A 24,348-nucleotide genomic window follows, 5' to 3' on the forward strand; every position below is an offset into this window, starting at 1 on the left:
TTTGCATTTGCAATATCATGTGACCTGTTTTATATTTTAGACCAGAAAAAAAAAATTATTGATGAGACTATACCGAGGAAGAACCCAGGTTTGAAACATTGACCCGTGTCGGTTGGCTTGAAGAAGAGGGGCATCTTCTGAGAAGATTAACAGTTAATGTTGGCATTCTTGGCGACGATTGATCTCATATGAGATAAGTGTTGACTCATTCTTCAGTTCAATAGTAGAAGAGATTTTATTTACAAACAAAAAATATATAAATATTATAATACATTACAATGGGACATTGTGTGATGAACACTGGGATTTGTTTTTTTGAGACCGATGATTATATATAAGGCAGAAGAATGTGTAAATGTTTAAATACATTACCCTGACGCCTAGTATGAAGGTCTAATTTATTCTTAACAATCATTATTATTATCGTTGTTGAGGAGGATTATTTTGGTTATATTTCATCTTCCACTCACTTTTCACTCCGTGATTTTATTTTTGATTAGCAGCTGTATTAAAAACATCAAAGCATTAAGGTTAAAGGTAGTAATCTCCATGCCTTCTACCAAGGGTAGTAAGCGCCTTACCAGCAAATTACCCCCTGCATGCTCATCTCATTTCCATCCAGTTATTAGAACACTACTACTAAAATAGTGAAAATGCAAAGGCAGTATCAGAGGAACCAGATGAAGGTGGTAAGTCTAAGAAAGGCTTCTCCTCAATGAAGTAGTAAAAAGGAACTAAGGTGACTACTGCCCAACAGCTGTAATACCACAACGATACAAGGAAAGAAGAATGCTGTTCTCCAAAGACAGGAGGATGTCAATCTTCACACATGGGTATCATCATCAAATAAAGTCTGGCACAATTCAAAGCTTCTAGAAACTTTGAGCATACCTCACCGGATTTGTGCAGTCTTGACCATTCCACCGCATGAGATAGGACGACTAAGATTCTGTTTTCCTCAAACACCTGTTATAAGTAAACAACTTTCTCAGAGGACAGGCAGAATGGCAATCCTCACAGGTGATGAATCCAAAGCTATAGACTGTGAGATACAAAAAAGGGAAAATAACCAAGGAATAGTGCCAACGGGCCATTTTATATTTTCTAACCACCCTCCCCTTTTTTTTTTTAACCTCTAGGGCAATCTGAAACCAAAAGAACAGGGCCTAGGAGGGATGGAGTTGTGTTCTATACCTCAGACTCCACAGGAAAGACTTGGAAAATCTACTGTCACATTGGGAGTCTTTTTATCTAAGCAATATGCTATGTGAAAGTTGGAGAGAACTCCACATTGCAGCCTTGCAGATCTCCATGCAGGCTGATACTATGTGGCTATTGACACCACCATGGCTCAGACTTTCCTAGGCATAAAAAAAGGAAATGCAATCTACTAGCCAAGGAAAAACAGCATACTTAGCGACAGCAATTCCAGGTTTATTAGTAACAATCAAAACAAAAAGCTGGATGGACTTTAAAGGAGATGCAATCCACTCTAGATGGAAGGCTAAGACTTTCTTGCAATCTAGACCGGGCAACATCTATTCGCCTTTGTGGACATGTGGCCTGGAAAAATTGTTGGAAGGATGTTTGACTGATTTAAGATGGAAGTCTGATGCCACCTTAGGCAAGAACTTAGAATGCATGTGCAGAACCACCCGATTGTTGAAAAGTACAGAAGTGATTTCAAAGATTACATCTGGTGCAGATATAGGAAGTACAATATTCCCCAATGATAACATCTGCTCATTACTATAAAGTGAATAAGTCACTAGAGCCTGGAAATCACTGACTCTAAGTGCCAAAGTGATCGCCACAAAAGATACAACCTTCCAGATCATATACAACTCTTCACAGGAGTCCAGAGGCTCAAACGGAGCTTTCATCAGCTGGGTCAACACCGCAGTGGGAGACTTGATAGGAGGCTGCAATTGAAGCAAGCCTTGCATGAGACAGACAATTAAAGGTTATATAGAGATGGATTTTACCTTCTACATGTGGGTGATAAGTGTCAATTGCACTGAGATGAACTTGGAGTTGGATTTCCAAACAAGACTCAGAGGTGTAGAAGGTATTCAAGCAGTTTTAATAGGGAACCAGAGAAAGGATTAAGGGCCCTTTCCATCATCACGCAACAAACCTTCTCCACTTTAAATCATAGCATTTCCTTGTAGAATCTTTCCTGGAAGCCAGAATGCGAGACATTCTCAGAAAGATTCAGAGGTTGCAGGGCTACTTTTTCAACATCCAGGCTGTGAGGGCCAGGGACTTGATGTTAGGGTGTCATAGCAGCCCCCAATCTTGAGTGATGAGTGTTGGCAAATTCCTCTACCAGACTGAATCTTTGACATACATCTCAAGTAGGAGTGGAGACCAAATCTGTCTTAGCTAATAGGAAGATATAAGAATCATAGTCCCCCAATCCCTTTTGAGCTTCATCAAGGTTTTTGCCATCAGAGAAATCTCATAATATGCAAATAGAAAGCCTTGTCCTCAATCAAGCATCCAAGGCAGTTTGCCCTATGCCTGTCTCCTGGAGTAGTTTGTGATACTTAGTTTTAGTTTAGTTTATTAAAGATTTCTTGATCACTTTAAGCCTAAGGTCTAAGTGATTTACAAAAATAACACAATCAACAAAGCAAACATTAATAAACACCATTAAAATAGTACAACAACCCCAAGCCCAATGAGGACACAAGCCTACCAGGTACACATCACTTAAATACTTGCTTAATCAGGAAACCTTTAGAGTCGTTTTTAATTTTTTTGCACTCCACAAGTCTAAACAACACTGGTAGTGAGCTTCCTAGAATAGGAAAAGCTGCCAAAAACATAGTCTCTTGTAAATAATTACCTCACTGTTCTTATTATGGCACGGTTCAATTAAAAGCTTCCTTAATCAGGAAAGCCTTTAAAGCTGTTTTACATTTTTTTAAACACTCCTTTTGTTTAGAAGAGAGGCAAACAGATCTACATGGGTGTGACATTCTCCAAAACCTGGTATGCTATTCCCTACACAATCTATGGATCATTTGTGAGATTCCAGTACCCAACTCTTTCCATCCACTAGGCAGTCTTCTCATTCACCAGATGTGGTTCTTATGATCATTCTGTGGGAAATGGTCCAGTGCTATGACCAGATGATTTCCTGACAAAGAAGGTACAAGACTCTCCATCCTTGCTTGTTTATGTAGAACACTGCTAACTCACTATGTTTGGACAGGGACAATTTTGCTGGAAAACTGATCCCTGAAAGTCTTTAGAGCACACCTTACTGGATTTAGCTCAAGGAAATTTATCTGATGAAACCTGTTGTGAATAGACCAGAGCCTTGGGTGTGGAACCCTTTTATGTGAGCTCCCAGCCCAGGCTGGATGCATCCATAGTTAGGACAATTTGTACTAGAGAAATATGAAAGAGAATTTCATTTGCCAGATTGGACTGGATCAGCCACCAGGATACAGAGTCCCTTAGAGGCTGGCTTGTGCGGATGCTATCTTGGATATCCTAAGTGGCTTGATTCCATTGAGATCTATAGTTTATTGTTTTTTTTGCAGTTGAAGATATGCCAAAGGAGTAATGTGCACTGTTGATGCCATGAAGTCCAATAACTTGAACATGTCCCTTGCTGGAAATTGCTGGCTCATTTTCTATCCTGCCTCCAGAAGATTTAAATGTGGTAATTCTTTCTTGTGGGAAAGAGACACTTACCTGAGTTGTGTTCAGCAGAAATCTAATAATTGCACATCAGCAAGCCTATCCTGGACACCCTGAGGCAGGTCTCACAGCTAGGCAAATCTGTAGGCACTAATACCTACTGCAGAGATTTTCAAAGTCAATTCAAAACAAAAGGTTGAATGGACCATGTGTTTCCATTCTCCAGCCCTTTGTCTACTGGTGACTCTAGAGCAGCACACTGCTTTTGAAGAAGCTAACTGATAACTCCTTGACAACTTTCAGAATGTATTACATGTACAGCTGGGGGTACCAAGTAGTGGATCCTAGATCACTTGATTTTCTTGAGAGTGGATTTGACTAGTATCAGCTGGTGTGGTAGTTGCCGCTTTTTGAACTGGGGTGCCTCTTGGACATGATAAATCACATCTATCTTCTTGCTAATAGAAGCCACAGAAAGGGGAGTCTCCTGAAGGATTTCATGGACAGATGCTACTATGATATCCATGGGGGAGGAGGGGGCCACAACTAGAAGATATCAAACATCTTCATCCTAGACTCTCTCTTTGGTAACTCAAACAGAATGACATCCACCATCCTCACAAAGTTGGCGAAAGAAATTCTCTGGAGGAGAACTCCTTTTCTTTGCTAGAGAGGGATCAGAGGAGAGGATGGTTGATGTCCCCAATCAGGGAAGTCCTCAGATCCAAAACTCTATCCCCAGGATTATGGAGGCTAAGCCAGACAGGTATAATAGGGGTGTAGAACAGGATCTCACCTGGCTAGCAGAAAGACTTCAGAGAAGACGTTTGCCTGTTGGGGCCTAGACCCTAATGAAACTCCTGTGCATCAGGGAAGCTCCCCCCTACAAAGGTGTTGGAAATCAGCATTGGTGTGGTGATATCTGATGCCAATTCCCCTCTGGGAACTGACATTGAGGCCCTTTCATTCGGAGCCTTCAGCCCCTCCAGAAAGGGCTGAATGCCAGTCTGCATCATCATTGATGCCAGTGCACCAGTGGCCCTGCATTGGATGTTCCCAGGCCTCCTGGGATTATCTAATTACTCCTTGAAAATTGCCGATCCTAACATGTACTGGAAAGCAAGAGGGGAGGCCACATCATCCAGAGGCACCAGAGGTGAATCAGTGACTAACACCTGGGTCTTTGAAGACTGACATGATTCCCGGGGCTAAGGCAAAGATGAGCTCTCCTCTCCATGAGAACACTTCAGGGGATACATGGCTACTGCCAGAAAGTTCCTACTCCCAGCATCATGCATTAACAGAGAGACAGATGTTGATGCTTCTTAGTAGCTTAATGCATATAATTGGAATTTGCCTTAGTAACGCAGCAGATGCATGTCCTTCATTTGGAAGGAAGTAGATGAAGGTTAATCCCCCCATTCTTATTTCTTGATGTCGAGGACAATGTCTCCCCAATGTCTACGCACTGCCAGAAACTAGTGCAGCACCTGGATCTCTTGATTTTGATGTCTCCGATGCAGATTGGCTGGGCTTAAGTCTCCCAAAGAGCGTCTCCATGAGCTTTCATCAGAAACAATGTCCTCCAGGAGTCATGGTCTCATACAGAAGCAGGCTAAGATGACATAGTCAGCTCCCAACCAAAGCAGATATCTATAATGGTAAACCCGATGCATTCACATGGGAGCACTTATCAAAGCAACTGTGGTCTTCTCTACCTGAGGCATCAGAGAAAAAACAAGCAAGGCAAAATCAAATGACTCAATGTTGGGACAAAACCAGACTGACCACCCTCTGGGGTATCAGAACCAGTGCACTGTGGCTAATAAAAACCCCCAAAGCAAAACAAAGAACAAGTAGGCAATCTACCTAAGACAATCAGTGTGTAAAAAAACAAACCCGGGACCTAGTGATGACAGCTCCTGTGGCTCCAAAAGAAAGTTTTCCAATGCAGTAGCTGAAAGAGAGATGAACCACGACCTGAAAGTTTCACAAAAAAAGTTAAGGTCCCCACATGGAATGAGCTGCATATACCCAAGTAGGTTATGCTCAAAGCATCTAGAAGCTTTGAAATTCGACTTTCATGCCGGGCTCCATCTGATGTCACCCACAGACATCCTGCATGTCCTAATAGGAACTTCATATAAATTCTAGAGATCAAGGGAAATTCTGCTAGTCAGTATGTGTCAATTTATAGGAACCATTTCATAACACTATAAAAATAATTAATGTATAATTTTTCTTTACACAGTTATCTGCCGAAGAGATTAATGTAATAATCACTGTTTGTGAAGGAGAACTATCATCTTCCAAATACAGAAGAGAGACAATCAGGTCTAAATAATTATGAATTTTGGATGACAATTTCCAAACAATCCTCTATTGTAAATATATATTTAAGTAATCTAACAATAGAATTTTATTCATAGGTGCACTAAAGTCACCTTTTTCCACTTATGGAATGTTTGAAAATAAAAAAAATTCATCATTTAGTAAACTATTCTCTGTAAAAAATAAAATAAAAAATAAAAGATCAGCTAATATAACAGGAAAAAGATTCTTCTAAACTGATATTTTAACAGTACAGAAAAAAGTCATAAAATTGTTTGGATATCTACATTTTCTCTTGTATACATGATTATGAGTCTCCTTTTTACAGCAGGATCATAGCTTGAAAGATTCCAGTTTAGTTGCAAATATTTACATACACTATCTGGATATATTTTATTTGTAGATGTCATATGTCTCTTTCATCTATCTATCTATATTCACACACACCTAAAAGATTGACGATCAGTAATTGTAAAAGTGAATTCTTGTATGCATTTTAACCTTAGTTGAATTTTGCATTTTTGGTTGCATTAAATCAGGATCGAGTGCAACAGAAGGACTGTGTATGTTTAGACAGTTTAAAAGTTCAACCTTGAAACTCCTTTCTTTAAAAAAAAAAAAAAAAAAAATCCCTTACCAACACAAGCTTATTTTGGCAAAAATATACTCTTATCAAAATTACCACACAGTAAGCACACATATCACACTTGGCTTACCTTTCAAAGATTTTTCTTAAAATAAATATATTATATAAACAAATGAATGTTTGCCAAAAGTCTGTTAAAATTACATCAAAAAAACTTAAAAACTTGTTCATTAGGATAATAATCCATTGAGTTTACATTGTTTTTTGTTTTTTTGCTTTTTTAAACAATTAACAGTTCTGAATATTGCCTGGTGTGGTTTTGATGTTAAGACCCATTCAAAATAAACATATCTAAATTTCAGTTTGTTTTGATCACACAGCTATTAGCAACAGTCCTTTTTGTTTTGTTAAACTCAATATCAACTGTAATTTTTTTTCAAAAGTGGTATAGTCATAATATTAATTACAATATTCCAAGTTCCTACTGTCCTTTACTACATACACTGAGATGCATTGATCATTCAGTAACGTTTAGAAAACATTATTCATTATTTTTCAAAACATACCTGTACGCATTTAAATTAACAAGACCAGATAATAAATGAGCTGCTTTAGTATCTATCTGTGTACAACAAATTTAGCATAAATCAACAAGCAATTTCTCTGAGAGACTCAGCTGCCTTCATTGGTTTGTTTCAAAATGTATAATAAAATGAGATAGTATCCCAGTGTAAATAAATGGAATTAATATGGAAACATAAACCATACACTGGACAATATTATAGAACATCTGAATGAAGTTCATACAGAAATATCTTCCAGTATAAAAAAAGGAAGAACTCTATACAAGCAGTAAGATTAACTATGTATCAATTAAAGATGCATTCTCTCACTCCTGGCAAGAATAAATTGGTAATGGCGCCGTTTCTCAACAGTGCAAAATATCCTGAGAAAATAGTAAGATTACAACAAAAGACACAGGGCTGTCTTCACTAAGTTTTCACACAAAACACAATCAGATATTTTAAATTAATGAAAAAGTGGATAAAATACATTTTGTGTTCTCAACACAAAAAGTCGATGTGACCCTGACATTGCTAGTATGTCTTCAGTTTGCAAATAATCAGAAAAGGATTGCATCAAATTACTATTAAAATCTTTCAAGTTAACTATGGCCAATAATACATAAGGAGGTAATTTGTAATTCAAGTTTTATCATTTTTTTTGTCAGCTAGCTACAAAACTGGATCTAAAATTTACTCTAAAATACACTACTTAAATTTGCAAAGAGGCCCTCCTTAAGGAGTAGTTTTCTAATTTTGTGCAACTTTGATGCAGAGCCCGACATAGTTCTATGAAGGGACAGTGTATCTTTCAGAGGATTGGCACTGAAATCTCATTTTCTTTAGCTGCATTCTATTAACTTGGCCAGATTATCTCGTAATTCGGTTAGTTCAAAAATTTTTCCATCAAGAATTTCTAAAAGTGTCTTCAAGTTATTGCGAAAGGCTTCTTGTTCATTCTGACTTTTCTCCAGACGTTGCTCCAGATCAGCTAGTTGTCCTTCCAAGTCTTTGTTTCGAGTTTCTACTTCCTTTAAAAATAACAAAATGGAAGCATCATAATTAGTATTGTTGAAAGAAAACACAAATTTATCCTTCAATTTATAGAAATCAAAAACATGTCAGCAGAAGAGGACTACTCTGGTCCACCCAATCTGCCCGTTTGTTTGTACCTGCCTAGTGTGATATTACAGGTCTTATTTGATCTGTCACCTTTGCTCTCCCTCTGTCACAAAAGTTCCTTTGACGTCCATATTCAAAAGATTATGCGAGTAAAACTGGCTTTTACTTGCATAAATCTTGGCCTTTAAAACTATACCCTTCTTTGTATTTGTATCTTTGTCCACACAAATTTCTTATGCAGACAAAGTTACCTAGATAAAAGGTGCACGGGTGGATGCCTGCAGAGGTTGGATTAAAATATTTAGCCAGATATCACCATATTCAGTGTTATCAGGCTACACTTGTGCTGATAAGTCAGTCCTCAAAAATAGATGTCCTAAAGTTATCTGGGTAACTTTAATTAGATATTCAATGGAATACTTATCTAAGTAAGTTCTGCTGAGAATCCAAATAAAATTATTTGGGTAATTTATCCCCTTACCTGCTTACTGCATATGTGGACCTCTTTGTGTCTATCTCTTGCACGCTTCAATTCTGTCAGTGTTTTGGTTCCAATAATCTCCCACTAGAAATCTGTTGCAGGTGCTCGTCACCTTTTCAGTGGAAATGCATGTTCTCATAGTCCTTCTGAGTTTCCTTTCATTCAGTTTCATATATAGACCTCTTTTCCTTGAGCTTTTCATTCCAAGGAAAATGCTAGCTTCTGGTACTGAAGCTTGATATTTGACTGATTTTATCATTTCTTTCCCTTTACTTCCTTCTTTAAGAATACACCTTTATCTCCCCCAGTTTCTTTATGTATGGTATATCTATGGACCTTCGTTTTTAGTTTCTATTTTATTTTGCCTGGGAATTTCAATGTTATAACAAAAAAACAAACAACAAAAAAAGTCTGTGGAAAAATGGCAGATATGACACCACAGAAAAATCAGTGGAAAAGTCACTTTTACATTGCTTTCATTTTTGTTCTAACATTGCAGTTCCCTGGCAAAATAAAAACCAAAAAGGAAAGTCCCTAGATATATCATGCAGGTCATGCACCAACTTGATGGCCCTCCTTGATTTGCTTCTGCCTTGTTAATACCCTTTTGTACAAGTGATCTACTGATTTGAAAATAATATTCAAGACTGGGTTTCACCACAGACCTGTAAAGAAGCAACATACCTCTCTCTTTCTAATATTTGCTTTGGGGTAGATTTTCAAAGATCCACTGAGTGATGAAGTTAAGCCTGCAGATATCCAACTGCAGTGAACCAGTTACAAGTTGTGGTTGAATACTCTTTTATATCTAGCTGCACAAACCCATGTTCTTATATTTAAGGCAGATATTTGTGCAACTATATTTGCTTTACATGGACAAGTTTAGTCCATTAGTGCTGAACATTGAGTTATATCTGATAAGTCCAGCCCCTTTTTGGTCTGTCTTAATCTGGGCACATACAGGAGAATTTTAAAAGCCCGGCACGCACCAAAACCGGGAGATCCATGCACAAGTTGGGCTGGCACATAACTGAGCAGATTTCTAAAAGTTACTGGAGTACATGAGTAATTCATGCTGCGTGTACAAATAAAAAGTTCCATAAAAGGAATGGGGCAAAAGTGTCCCTGAAATTAGTGCGTAAATACTTACGCGCACAGGGTGCGCTGGGTCCCCTGCTGCGTAATTTTCCTTCTGCTATGGATGATATGCAAGTAATAAAATAAAGAAAAATAGGCAGAGAGGCGGGGTTAACAGGGGAAAAGGGAGGCAATTGAACTAGAGGGGTTTGAAAGTCCCAATTCTTACCTGGGTGAATTGGGAAAACTAGTAATGGCAACAGTCTGCATGCCTTTTAAAATTCCCCCATTTATGCGGTGGAAGTGGCATTTGTGCGCATAGGCACACTCCCACTTAGAATTGAACGACACGTGCACCCGGTCAGGCTATTTTATAACATGTACGCATATGTTATAAAATGACCGTGTCCCTGGGTGCGGGCCGACGAAGGTGCACACGTGCATCCACACACCTGTTTAAAAGTTACCGTCTCTATAATTTGTGTGGATAGATTTTAGCTAGACCCTAGTGAGTGGGAGCAGTCGGTGTTTGGATTTTTAACTGGTTACATTTATGTGGTTAAAGGCAGATTGTAACAACATAAATCTATTGAATATCGATCCCAATGTCTCTCTGACTGGCTCACTTGATATTTCAGAACTGATGACCCCATACCCAACCCTACAGGCCTCTTTCTTGTTTGATGAATGCTAGTTTTTCACCTCCAGAAAGCAATCCCCTGCTCTACTACTCTATTCTCTTCATCAAAAAAATCAATTAAGTTTGTTTGGCAAAACTTTCAATTGTGAAACCGTTTTGTCTATGATCCCACTGGGTTTCATGGTACTGCTTTTTTGAATCCTTCAGTAGTACCTTCATTACTTTTCCAATCCCTGATTACTATCACTATTTATTTCTATAGTGCTAACAGACATATGTAGTGCTGTCCAAATACACATAAAAGATAAACTCTGCTCTGTACAGCTTACAATTGATTCAAGATGGATAAACAGGATGCATAAGACACTAGGAAGTTGTATTTATTACGGAAATTAGTTAAAACCAACAAGGGTATGGTCAGGAGAACCAGGGGTTAAGTTTTAACAGCAGCCTCAGAAAGGTGAGCTTTTAGAATGGATTTGAAAGAGGACAATGCAAGTCTATTCCAGGGATATAGAGCAGCAAGGTAGAAAGCATAGAGTCTGGAGTTGGCAATGGAGGAGAAGGGCATAGATAAAGAGTCACTTGCCTGATAATTGGAGTTCAGGAGGGGTATAGGGAGAGATGATAAAGAGTGGTAATAAGTAGCTGCAGAATGAATACACTTGTAGATGAATACGAAAAGCTTGAACTGAATGCAGGAACAGATAGGAAGCCAATGTAGTCACTTGAGGAGTTATATGGATGTAGCGACATTTGCAGAAAATAAGTCATGCTGCTGAATTTTTAATTGATTGTAGTGGACAAAGATGACTCAGTGAGAGACCTGTGAGAAGCAGGTTACAATAGTCTAATTGGGAGGTGATAGGAGTTTAAATAAAGGTTTTTGAAATGTGTTCAGAAAGGAACATATTTTTGATATGTTATTGAGAAAGAAATAAGTTTATCAGTGTTTTGGATATGTATATAGATAAGAGAGAGAGCAGCCAAGGATGATTCCAAGGTAATGGATTTAGAAGACCAGGAAGACAACAGTGCTATCCACAGAAAGAGAAAAAGGGGGGGGGGGGGGGAAAGAGGGAGGCGGGAAAGATAAGATCTGTCTCGATTATATTGTTTAAAATGGCAGCAGGACATCCAGGCAGCAATGTCAGACAAGCAGATTGAGATTTGAGACTGAATTCCTGGTGAAATTTCTGGTGTAAAAAGGTAGATATGGGAGTCATCAGCATAAAGATGGTACTGAAAGCGATGGAAGAAGATCAGAGCACTGAAGAAACAACTATACCTCAATTCATAGTGGGATAACAGTGGATGAGGATCCATCAGAGTACATACTAAAAGTGTGAAGAGAAAGGTAAGTTAAGAATTAAGACAAAAAAGCGTGCAGAAATCCAAATGAGGACAGAGTACGAAAGAGAAGTCAGCGATCAACATTATTAAAAGCAATAGATAGCATAAGGAAGATGAGGACTGCATAAAGACCTGTGGATCTGGCCAGGAACAGGCTACTGGAGACTTTAGGAAATATTTTTTTTACATGGAATGTAGCGGGCAAATGCGAGATTGAAGTGAATCAGGAATGGTATGAAATGAAAAAGTGAAGAGAGCAGAAGTAAATGGCACATTCAAGTATTTTGCATGTGAAAAGGAGATGGGACAACAGTTATCAGGGCAGTGAGGGATATATTTTTGGGGGGGGGGGGGGTGGGATTGTGTGATCACAGCATGATTGAAGGCAACAGGACAGATACAGTGTAAAGTGACAGATTGAGAGGATGATGGCAAGGAAAAGAGAGCTCTGGAGCTAGGTGGAAATGGGGGCAGAGGAACAGGTAGTTAGTTTGGAGGAGAAGATGTGCAGTTTCTTTCCCTGTGATTTCAGAAAAGGAAAAACGGGTAGTAGCTCCCAAATGAAGGAACACGAATAACATGGGGGCAATGAGAGGTAAAAGTTATCTGCTAGAGAACTCAATATTAATCTTGTGAACTTTTTCATGGAAGTAGTCAGTCATAGTCCATGTAGAGTGTGATGGGGGAAGATGAGGGAGATGAGTATAGTAAAGAGACTGCAAGGTTTTGGAGGCAAGGGAGTTTGACAGATATAGTAGTCTTGCTTCTTGAGTACAATAGCAGACTGGAAGGAGATCAGCATAAATTTGAAATGCATAAAATCAGCATAGGCACAGGATTTTATCCAATAGGCACAAGAACATAGGGAGCAATTTCTGGAGGTGAGACAAGGCTGGGGTTTGATATGACTTACAGGATGCGGATGGGGGTGGGAAAGGGGAAGGGCAAGGATCCAAAGCACAGGAGAGTATATTGTTATTAGAATAAACTGCCGCGTCAACAGACTGACAACACAGTGGGAAAGGAGAGCTGAGACAGTGGTGGACAGGATGCAGCAAGGATCGATAGTCTGGATATTCCTAAATTGTGTTGGTAATGATGGGATAAGAGTGTGGGAAGGGTGTGGTTAAATGGTGAAAAAGTTAGCAGATGATGGCTAGAGGGGAAGAATTGAAATGGAGAAGTTTGAGAGCTGTTAGAAGAAAGATCTTTGTCAAGGCAGTGGCCATGCTGGTGAGTAGGAGTGATATTATAAAGTTAGAAGTCAAATGAGGTTAAAGCAAGAACGTTTGAGGCATAAAAGTCAGAGGAGTCATTGGCATTGAGGTAAATGTTCCCAAGATTGAGAAAATGGAAAGACAGTTCAAGGAAGAAGGAAAGCCAGGAATCAGTTGGTGAGAAAGGAATAGAGGGACTTATGACAACTACCTGGAGAGGAAGTGGAGTGAACAGGTAAATGGAGTAGAGCTTGAAGGCAGAAAAGTAGTGGGAATGAAATGGAAGAAGAGGTTGAAACATTCAGGAGGAGAAAGGCAGCAGCCTGATACTGCCACTGTGGCCAACCAAATGAAGTGTATGGGAGAATAGATATCCTCCATGATGGAAGGCAACAACTGAGGCAGCACCTTCAGAGGAAAGTCAAGTCTCAGACAAAGTGAGAAGATGGAGAGTAAGAGAGTTAAAGAGGTCAGGAATGTAGGTAAGCTTGTTGCAAGTACAGCAGAGGTATGCCACAAGAAGCAAGAGAAAGGAAGAGAAAAGAGAAGAAAGAGGGATAGGGATAATACTGGAGGTATTATGGTTTGATGTGTATAGATGGAGTGAGAATTGCCTTGGAAGGCCAAGATTGGCATTCATATCCCCAGCTGACAGAAGCAGGAGAATACAGACACAAAAAGAGAAGGTGTGACAAAAGTGACAAGGATGAGATGCTGTCTCAGGAGAAATGGAGATACCTGAATGAGAGAAAACAAATTTTGAAGCTCAAGAGCAGCAGACAGAGCAGAAGACTGAATGGCTAGTGAAGTGAAGAATGTAGAAAAGGCAGACAGTGAACATGATTCATAATAGACTGTGGTAGGGAAAAAGACTGGGGAGGATTACATTCAGCAAGAGAAGGTGTAGAGGAGCAATAAGATAAACAAAGAAAAATCTACTGGCATGAGGTTAGGGTATGATATGAAATGCACCTTCTTGAAAGCAAATGGAAGGAGCATGAAGTTTTGGCAGCTAAAGCAGGTTGTGGTGGTCAGGGGTCTACCACTGAGGAAGCTGTGCGAAGTATGTGGATAGGCTGCAACCTTTTCAGTCAGCTGGTAAACAGCTGGCTGCAAAAGAGGCCATTAGCAGTCCAAGAAGGATGTGATGGACTTGGAAGTCCACCACCAAGCAAGCTGGGAGAAGTATACAGATGGGCTGCAACCTCCCCAGTAACCTGGCATGTGGTTGGAAAAAACGCAAGGTGTAAGCAGACCATGCCTAGATGGGATGTGGTGGGCTCGGGATTTCTCATAGAGCAGTTCTACATTTACTTTTCTCCACTTTCCTGGAACCTCTTGTGTTTCAAGTGAGAAGTTCAACAAAACTATGAGAGGTATAGACAGCATCTCCTTTAGGTCTTTCAGTATTTTCAAATGTACTCCATTTAAGGCCCACAGCCTTGTTTACTAACCATATTATCTCCTCAGTAAATGTATTCACTCAACAGCCCCTTATGTTCTTGAGCCTTTTCCCTTTCGTCTATCATTCTTTTCCATCTAATTATTTGTGTTTGGGTAATTAGTCATTTGTAGTTCAAAGAAAGGCAAAACTTTATTTAAAAAAAACAAACAACCCTTTGGGTTGCAAAACTGTAGAACGAACTGACTTCAGATCCAGTAATATGCTACCAATTTCTTTGCCATCAAATGACAATGCCCCTCTGTATGTGAAACTTTTTTTTTCCATAAGGGAAAATTAGGTTTTTTACTTGATTATTTTCTTGTCTTGAGTCCAATCAGACCAGTTCAGCATGCATAGGTTTAACACCCATGCCAGAAGATAGAGATAGAGAACAAACATATAAGAATATATATAAGAATCTGATTTGCTAGCGTCACCTCTTGTAGGGCGAGATCTCCTGTTTATCAATGATGCACCAATTACGAATTATAATAGCCATGTATAGGCCAAATTCTGACAGGCCCCAGTCACTGTTACAGCAAGAGAAGAAATTTTGCCCAGGTGAACCTTAAACCTTGTTGCTGTGGAAAATGAAGAGGCCTTGTCCTAATACACTGAAGGATACCTTATCAGATGTGCCTGTTTGTCAGAAAGACCCTCAACCTTAGAGGAAGGGGCAGCCTGAGATGGAGAAAAACACTCTTGACACACAGCTTGGCATACAAATGTGGCCGTTCTCCCCCGAAGGAATGGGAGGGGGGGAGAACCTGCAACATGGCAGGACCCCCTCCTGAAGTAATGGGAGGGGGAAAAAGACCTGCAATGCAGCAAAAGACCCTCCACCCACCACAAGGGTATGCATGAGGTTATGCATATTCATCAGCTGGAAAGAATAAAATGGGGGGGGGGGGGGGGAGGAGGAAGGAAGAACAAACCCCCTGGAGGAGAGCAGCCCTGAAAAAAGAAAAAAAGAAGGAAAGGATTCCCTGAGAGAGTGAGCCCTGAACTAAAAGAGGAAAGCTGTGGATCCCCAGAGGAAGAGGAGGCACAAACCCTGAATGCAAACCTGGGGAGAAGGTGTCACTGGAAGCAAAAGGGGGGCCAGAGGAAAACCAGCCCTCCCAGCTACCAAGAAGGGAGAAGACTAGGCGTGGCCAGGTAAATGGAGAGAGGAGATCCCGGCTCAGGTGCGGAGAGTGACACGGAATCATAGACGAGGAAGGATGAGAACCAGCCCAGACAGCCGGCAAGCACCAGAGCCAGAAGATAGTCGCCTTCCTGCACAGCCTGCCTGCTCTGCCAGCACCAAGCCCAGGCAGCTAGACTCTCCCCTGCCCACATTCTCCAACTGGAACCTGCTTCAGAGGTGAACAGAGGTATCGCCTGAAGTTGGAATCAGGGGTAAGTAAGTTAGCCATAAGTATTAATCTCTTAAGCAAGCTAAGGTTTATGACATGTGTGAAACTACCCATGATACAGAAATTTCTCTAGGGAAAACTGGTGCTTAGTGGCTAGGATGTTAGTGACAGGAATTGATGTTATTTTCTAAATGCTGTGACATGTCAAATCTGATAAATAAAAGTCTATTTCTGAGGAGAATACACGTTTTTTTTTCCCTGACTTAGGATCGCAAGTTATGTGAGAGGGCAGCTGGCAGTGTCTTGTATCAGACAGATCACTGCACCCCTAAACCTGCTTACACTCTTATAGGGCACTATGAAGCCTAAGGCACTTTAGCATAGCTGTAACAAAGCAAACCATATCAAACTCCCCCCTGCCCCTAATGAACAGGGGAGATTCAACATGGTCCTTTAGCACTAGGGGATAGATATTAAAAATCTAACTTGTTATCTTAGATGGGATATTCAGCAGCTACTTAGGTGGACACGTCATATCCATCTAAGTTTAGACCTGCTATTGAGCAGGTCTAACTTTCCCGGATACGTTATCTGCCCAAGGCTAAATATCGCTACTTTGCTGGATAACTTATCTGGCTAAGTTGCACCACCCCGATCAGCCCACAACTTATCCAGCTATTCCAATAGTTGGATAAGTGTCTTATCTGGCTATGTAGCAGCTGCGGAACAAAATCGGATATTCAGCTGCCACTACAGAGCTGGATAAATTCTACTTATCTGGCTATCTAGCGTTTGAATATTGACCTCAACGTGCTTCAACTAAACACTTAATAAATGAATAGTCTTATCTATACAGCAGGTTGGTGGCTAATAAGAGTGAGACCTTGGACAGGTCTGGTTGGACTCAAGGAAGGAAAATGATCAAGTAAGAAACCTAATTTTCCCTTCCTTATCTTTCCCTCAGATCATTCCAGAACACATGGAATGTACCAAGCTACACTTAAACAGGTAGAGGGAGATGGACAACCCTGTTTTCAGGTCTCTGGACCGGAAGGAAGCAAACTTCCTAACATGTAGATCCAATTTGTGATGCTTTGAAAAATTATGCAAGGAAAACCACATGGCCCTGCAAATCTTCTCAGGTGACCCTTATTGTCATTCCACTCACAGTCATTTGACTTCTTGTGGAGTAAGCTCTAAGGTCCTCAGGGACCAACAAGCCCCTAGAAATTTAAACTGAACCAATATCTCTTGTAATCCATCAAGCAATAGTTGCTTTAGAGGCTCTCTCTCCTTTCTTTCGACCACCAAATAGGATAAACAAATGATCAGATCTCCTAAAAAGAGTTGGTCACCTTTAAGTGTCTGAGCAAAGATCTTTTAACATCCAACATATGCAGATCTTTAAACTCTCCTGTCAACTCATATTTCCTAACACTAGGAGATAATCCACAAACAGAAGGAGGAAGGCAGTTCTGCACGTAGTAGACAAACAAATGAAAGAGAATAGTGCAGAAAAAACTGGAAGTCCACACAAGTTTCAATGGTTTTCATAACATATTTTACTTGGTTTGGCAACTCCACTATTTCTAGAAAATATAGCATATTAAAGCAAGTCCCCCAACACGGAACCTGTGTTTTGCCACGAGGCTGCGTCGGGAGGGACAGAAATCAGCTTGTCAAGTCTGAAAATACAAATTAGAAAAAACACACAGTGTGGAACATAATAGTGATGGGTCACTTAAATAACTAAAGAAACAAAAACATACCTGTGTTATTTTCTACATGAAAGATGGCCAGGAGTGCACAGGTAAGGCAGTCATCCATTTAACGCTGAAAAAATGCCGTGAAAAGTTCTGATTGGTTGGCGCTTTTCGCGCCATTTTTTCCAGTGTTAAATGGATGACTGTTTTACCTTACCTGTGCACTCCCGGCCATCTTTCATGTAGAAAATAACACAGGTATGTTTTTGTTTCTTTAGTTATTATGTGCCATTCTGTGTGTTTTTTCTAATTTGTATTTTCAGACTTGGCAAGCTGATTTCTGTCCCTCCTAACAAAACACGGGTTCCGTGTCGGGGAACCTGCTTTAATATGATGCTATATTTTCTAGAAATAGTGGAGTTGCCGAACCAAGTAAATATCTTATGAAAACCATCAAAACTTGTGTGGACTTCCAGTTTTTTCTGCACTATTCTCTTTCATTTGTTTGTCTAACACTAGGAGATCCATGGACTGTTTTGGGTGGAACGGAGACACAACCTTTGGCAAAAGGGAAGGGACTGTCTGAATAGATACCTCTGTTTCTGAGAACTTTAGAAATGGGTCTATGCAAGAAAGAGCCTGCAATTCAGAAATACATTTCATTGAACAAATAGCCACCAGAAAAACTGTCTTAGGCAACAAGTCCTTAATTGGTTCAAAAGGAGCTGGATACAAGGCCTGAAGAACCAAATGAACTCTTTATGAAGCAGTGGATGAAAATGTTTCAATTCTCTAAGGAAACAAGAAACATTTGGCTGAGCTGTTAAGGACACTCCTTGTACTTTCCTCCATAACAGATAATTGTGGCAACTTGTGTCTTTAAGAAATTCAAATACACTGCTTTCTGTAAAATGACAGAACTATGGGAACCACAGCTTTAAAAAGAGAAACCCCAGCACTCAAACATGAAAGCTCAAAAGGTTTCCAGATTTGAATGTAAGCTAATGAAGTGGACATTCTTTGCCTGTAAGAGAGTGGTCACTATTTTGCCCATATAACCCTTGCTCCTCAACCTTTTCCTCTCAATAGCCAGGACACAAGACTAAAGGAAGCTGGATCCTATAAGACAATAGGCCTTTGATGCAACAAATCCTGAATCTGCTCTGACCTCAGAGGCCCCACCACTTTGAGCCTGGTGAGATCCACATACCAAGGTCATTTCAGTCAATCTGGAGCAACCAGAATTATCAAACCTAGATACTTTCTTATCCTCTGTATGACGTGACCTATCATGGCCATGGTGGAAACATGTACAAGTAGCTTTGACAAAACCATTGAGAGAGTGCATCTATTCCTGCTGATGCTTTTTATTTCCTTCAGTTGGAATTGCCATGCACCAGAATGCACTAGCATTCTGGTGCATGGCCATGAGATTCCAACTTGGTTCATCCCATATGCGTGGTATTTTTAAAGTTGCGTCGGTAAGTTCCAATTTTCTAAAATCTAGTGTGTGACAACAGATAATATGCTTGACTAATCTCCATTGCCATGTTGTGCGAGATCAAGAGTGCTTGAAGGTGTTTTGCGCCCATCTGAATAAAAGCTCTGTTTCTACAGCCAACAGGCATCTCTTCGAGCCTCCTCGGCAATTCATACACACCACTGGTGATGCATTATTGGAGAATACCCTTACCGATTTGCCCCGAACCACAGGACAAAACATCTGTAGATTTTTTTCTTATAGCTCATTTCCAGACTATTTATTGACCAGGATGCCTCTATGGGATTTCAGAGACCTTGTGCCAATCTGCCCTGATAATGTGCACACCAGCCACCGAGACTGCCATCCATCTTTACAATCACCCAGTCTAGGGACTCCTTCTGACAGATTCTAAGCTATGGATCTATCACATAAGGCTGGCTCTGGCTTCCAATGTTAATTTCAATCTCAACTCAAAATCTTGAGATTGTGGACTCCAACCTGATAAGACAGCCCTTGGAACCATATCTAGGGTCACTGCCATAGAATCCAGCACTTGTAAATAATCCCAAACTCCGGGAGACTTCAACAGATTCTGAACCTTTATCATAAACTTGGCTCTTCAGTCTATTGTCAAGAAAACTTTAACTTGCTGAGTATTGAAGAGAGCCCTCAAGTACTCCAGTATCTGAGAAAGTACTACTTTGCTCCTGGCAAAGTTTATCACCCATTCCAGATCTTGTAACAATTGTACCACTCTGGTTGTTGAATATCTGGCCTTCTCTTTCAATTTCACTTGTATCAACTAATCATCCAAGTAGGGATGAACCATCATGCCTTCTATGCACAAGTCCACTGCTACCACCACCACCAATACTTTAGAAAAAGTCCTTGGAGCAGTTGTCAATCCAAAGGGAAGTGCTTGAAACTGAAAATGGCCCTCCAGGACTGCAAATCTGAGATACTGCTAGTGTGAAGGATAAATTAGAATGTGGAGATACATTTCTGAAAGATGCAAAGAGGTTAGAAATTATATTTTCCTTACTGTCATCATCACAGAGCAAACAGTCTGCATTCAGAAATGCAGAGCCTTCAAAGACTCATTTACTCGCTTGACATCTAGAATGGGTCTGAACTTAACTTCCTTTTTTGGAACTACAAAATAAATGGACTACCTGCCCTAGCCCCATTCTTTCCTCATCACCGGGACTACTGTTGCCAACCAGAGATGCTGTTCCAACATTGACCTTACTGCTCTTCTCTTTTCCAGAGAGTAACAGTGAGATACTACGAAGCCTTCCTTCAAATAGTGTGCAAATTCTAAGACATAACTGTCTCTTATACTGGACAGAACCCATTGATCTATTGTTATATGCATTCACTCCCCAAAAAAATTGAGTGTGGGCCCCTTGATTCTCACTGGGAACTTTTGGGACCCCCAATGCTGGAAATGCAGTTGTCCCCAGAGATTCTTTTTCTAGAAAAAAAATAATTGTGATTTGTTGCTAAGGTGCTTTTTCTGAAAGTAGGACATCTTCCCTGGCCAGTACTGTCTCATTTTTCTAAATTTGGGTCTACTAGAACCTCCCATCTGAGATTTCCTGGATCTGATAGCTTAAGTAACTTCTTGTCCCCAAAATGCTTATCCAGCCTATGAGATCATTACCCAAAAGCAATTTCCCTTTAAAAGGTAATTTACTTAACATTGCTTTAGAAGATGTATCCACTGACTAGTTACACAGCAGCTCAAGCAGGCTGTGGTTAATGAAGGTGTACAATGCCTACCCTTTTTTTTTCCTTTTAAAACAACCCACCTCTTCCTGCCTCCCCCAGTGTACCTAGTTTGGTCATTGCAAGGATAGCCTTTCAGACAGGGGTCATGCACCAGGGATCCCTCCGAAATCCTGTAATCGTAGGCCACGAATTCTGCCACCGTGTTACCCTTGAGTGATGACCATAATCCCTCCCCCTCTGGGGGCTGTGAGTGCTACTTCTACAGCATCCCCAGCACATCCAGGGAGCAGAATGGGAACCCTTTTGCATGGCAGTGCACATCACTGCCACCGGGTTGGCTTAGGTTTACAGTATTTTTGTTTTTAAAAATCATTTGTAGAAAAAATGTCTTAATTTTTAGAAAAATAGCATCTGGTAGATACTTTTCCATCCTATCTTGGCATCCTGTAACAAAAAAAATATATAAACAAAAATAAATGTACCCTTGTAGAATATAAAAATGGAATCTGGGAAATAAGAGCAATGGGGGAAAGAACCAGAAAACAGGCAATCCAATATTTTGGGGCTCATGTGCTGCAATTTTAGCAGTGCTAAACAATTTACAAAATACATTTCTTTATATACAGTATTTATAAAGCTTTTCACATTTTCTGCTATTCTGACTGGATCGTTTATGAAGATATGGTTTAGGTTTTGGTATGTCTACACAGGTAATCCTGAAATAAGTAATTAAAAGTTTTCAGCAGTTGCAGTGCTGCCATGCAGGATCAATTCCCCTGATACCTCTCCAATTTATCAGATTAGCAGGGATTAAGAGCACTGCAGTGGCAGTGATCGCAGCCCCTTGGAAGAAATGGGGCTGAACTCTGCAAGGAGCTACAGGGCATGTTTTTTTTTGGTGAAAGAAATGCTGCTGCAATGGCTGGGCTGTTAAAAAGCTTATCTAGGCAGGATACCCCAGCCGTTGGGAATGAAGACCCAAGATGCCTTTTCTGCAGTCACTGTCCCTCATCTCCTGTCACAAATGGCAATTAGTGGGTTATAAGCAGTAGTATCAAATCTAAAATTTTCTCCCAAATACTGGGCACTTCTTCTTATAAATATGAATCAGCGCCATGCATTAGTTGCTACAGAAGGGAAATCAATAGTTGTCTTTTATCTCTAGCTGTTTAATTTTGAATACAAATTAATATGCAGGGATAGGTTACCTGTAATTTTTGGGTCAACGAATCCCTCTGTGCTTGCAGCTCTCTAGCATGTTCAATTTCTTCTTTTAATCTTTCTATTTCCTGAAAATACACACCAAAAAATATTTCAACAGAATAATGCTTGACTTTACAGGATTCCATTCATCAGCACAACTTATTTCAAAGCATCACAATGATATGTGCATCGGTACAACATAATTATACAAAATTCTTAAATACTACACTGGTGACGCTTCATTTCAAGATTGTTGGATAAAATGCTTTAAAAAGTGGCCTGCATTGACAACCTGTGAAACCATTCTGTCCATTATTATTATATATACAAGGACATAGCTATGAGAAAGAAGGGATGAAAGTCAAAATATATATATATACAGAATTAGGTTCTATTCATCTACAGTATTCATCTGACTAGACACGAGTTCACGGAAAACTTCTACAGAATGAAGTTCTCTCTTTTATGTGCTATATTCTAAATGTGTTACTTGCTAAAATTAGGTTCCCGGAGAAAACATTAGAAAAATACCTCTTCTTTTTTCTTCAATGTAGATTCTAAGTCTTGTATTGTTTGGTTTAATTCTGTTTTGTGTGTGTGGACTGCATTTGCTTGACTGCTCAGACACTCCAGTTCCGTCACCTGTACAAATAAAAGCAATGTTGAAGCTAGATTTCTCTTGTATATCCCCCCATCACTGGGAGTACTAAGTGGGAACTACTAGAATTTAACAATATACACTTACCTATTTATTTAGCCTTAAAGCTGTTTTTAAAATTAACTCAAATTATAATCAGGGCAAGTAGGTATCAATTTAAAGAATTTAGAGGTCATCTGAAAATATCACTGGTACAGATTTAATTAGAATAAACTAAGCTAAACAAAATGATGGTGCCTATGGTGTCAAGAAAAACACAGAATATAATAGCAGATGAAGATGCAAGGCCCATCTAGTTTGATCATCTTCCCTTTTTAGCAATACTACAGAATCTACTTACTACTCTTTTTTCCAAAAATAAGGATCCTCTGCTTTCTTGAATTCTAATATTTTTGCCTCTGCCATCTCCATTGGGAAGCTGTTCCATGCATCTACTTCTCTTTCTATGAATAAATATTTCCTTAACGTAGCTCCTAAATCTACCCCCTTTCAACCTCATACAATGACTACATCTGGAATTTTATTTACACTAAAAATGCTTTCCACTTATGCATTTGCATCTTTGAGGCATGTGAATGTCTCTGTCGTAACCTACCTGCCTACTCTTCGAGGGTAAATATATTTTTCTATTGACAAGCAGGATGACTAGCGACGCAAAAGGGTATTTGTGGTTGATTTACTGCACTCTTTGGAGAACACCCATCACAGATAAACAACTTAATTTTAGATCCTTCAAGTTTCACCTCAAAAAGCTTAAGGCATAGACTCTGCACTATTTTTAAGCCGTGCTCTGGAGTGCCTCAGATCTGTCTATCCAGAAGATGTGGTCTCATGAACTGGATATAATATTCTAGCAGAAAAAGTCTGTAGCAGAATGAGCTGCTGAGAGTTGGATTACCATGTGGGGAGGTAAAGCTGTTAAATGTTCCCTTTTACATTATTTAATCATTTTATCATTCTATACTTCCGAAAGGAAAAAGTAGGATTCTCTTGCTTGAATTTACAAGTTAGGGTTAAAATAAGAGGTTAAGCATGCTAGCTTTAATTAAAAGTTAGGACTTGCTTTGACAGAGCTGAAACAAGTTAAACACTATATCTCAACTTGGTACTGTATGTGGCTGATTAGAGACAGCATACCTCACCCTATGTCAGAGGTTTCAAAGGGTTAATTAATCCCATTAAAAATAGGCTATAGATGGGGCTGAGGCCTATCAGAGTATAAATTCAAATCTCTCTGCAAGAGCTCTCTATTAAGGGGACTGATTCAATTTTGGTGCCAACTCCAGTATCTACAAATCCATAACTTGTTTTTAAGAATTTCTCTACCAATTAACAGAACTGAGATGCTAAGCACTAAGCCATATGAAATATAATTTTATTATCTCTGTCCGTAAAAGGAAGCAAATAATAAACAAGCTTAGGAGCAAAAAAACACAAAAACATTTTCACACAAGCCTAAATTACTAAATTAAAGCTAGCAGAGTATATTAAAGCATTACCATAATCTAAAATAGTGAAGCAACAGTATTTCTCACCTAACAGCCCTTTACCAAAAAGACGTATGGCTAAGCCTACTTTAAGGTCAAAAAAGATTTCAGCTCCTTCCATTTGGTCAGGCATCTCACTTCTCATCCCTTCATTTGGTCTGCTGTCTTTAATCCTTTCTTCATGTTCTGCTCTCTTACCACATGACTGTTTTTTTTGAGATGTGATTTAAATACCCCGTTACTTCCTGATTTCTTAT

General features: G+C 39.7%; 1 protein-coding gene across 4 annotated transcripts in view; it reads right to left on the minus strand.

Annotated features, from left to right (window-relative positions):
* Window positions 1-278: 278 nt before the first annotated feature.
* Window positions 279-24,348, minus strand: part of HOMER1 (homer scaffold protein 1) — a 365,230-nt gene continuing 341,160 nt past the window's right edge. For all 4 annotated transcript variants that reach the window (XM_029575555.1, XM_029575541.1, XM_029575549.1 and 1 more), the window contains 3 exons: window positions 22,478-22,588; window positions 21,952-22,032; window positions 279-8,165 (listed from right to left, as the gene is read on the minus strand). In XM_029575555.1, coding sequence (XP_029431415.1) covers window positions 7,977-8,165; window positions 21,952-22,032; window positions 22,478-22,588 — 381 coding nt within the window. In that variant the 3' untranslated portion in view covers window positions 279-7,976. The remainder of the gene's footprint in view (window positions 8,166-21,951; window positions 22,033-22,477; window positions 22,589-24,348) is intronic.

This window comes from Rhinatrema bivittatum, chromosome 1 (genome assembly GCF_901001135.1).
Source record: "Rhinatrema bivittatum chromosome 1, aRhiBiv1.1, whole genome shotgun sequence".
NCBI classification, from domain to species: Eukaryota; Metazoa; Chordata; class Amphibia; order Gymnophiona; family Rhinatrematidae; genus Rhinatrema; species Rhinatrema bivittatum.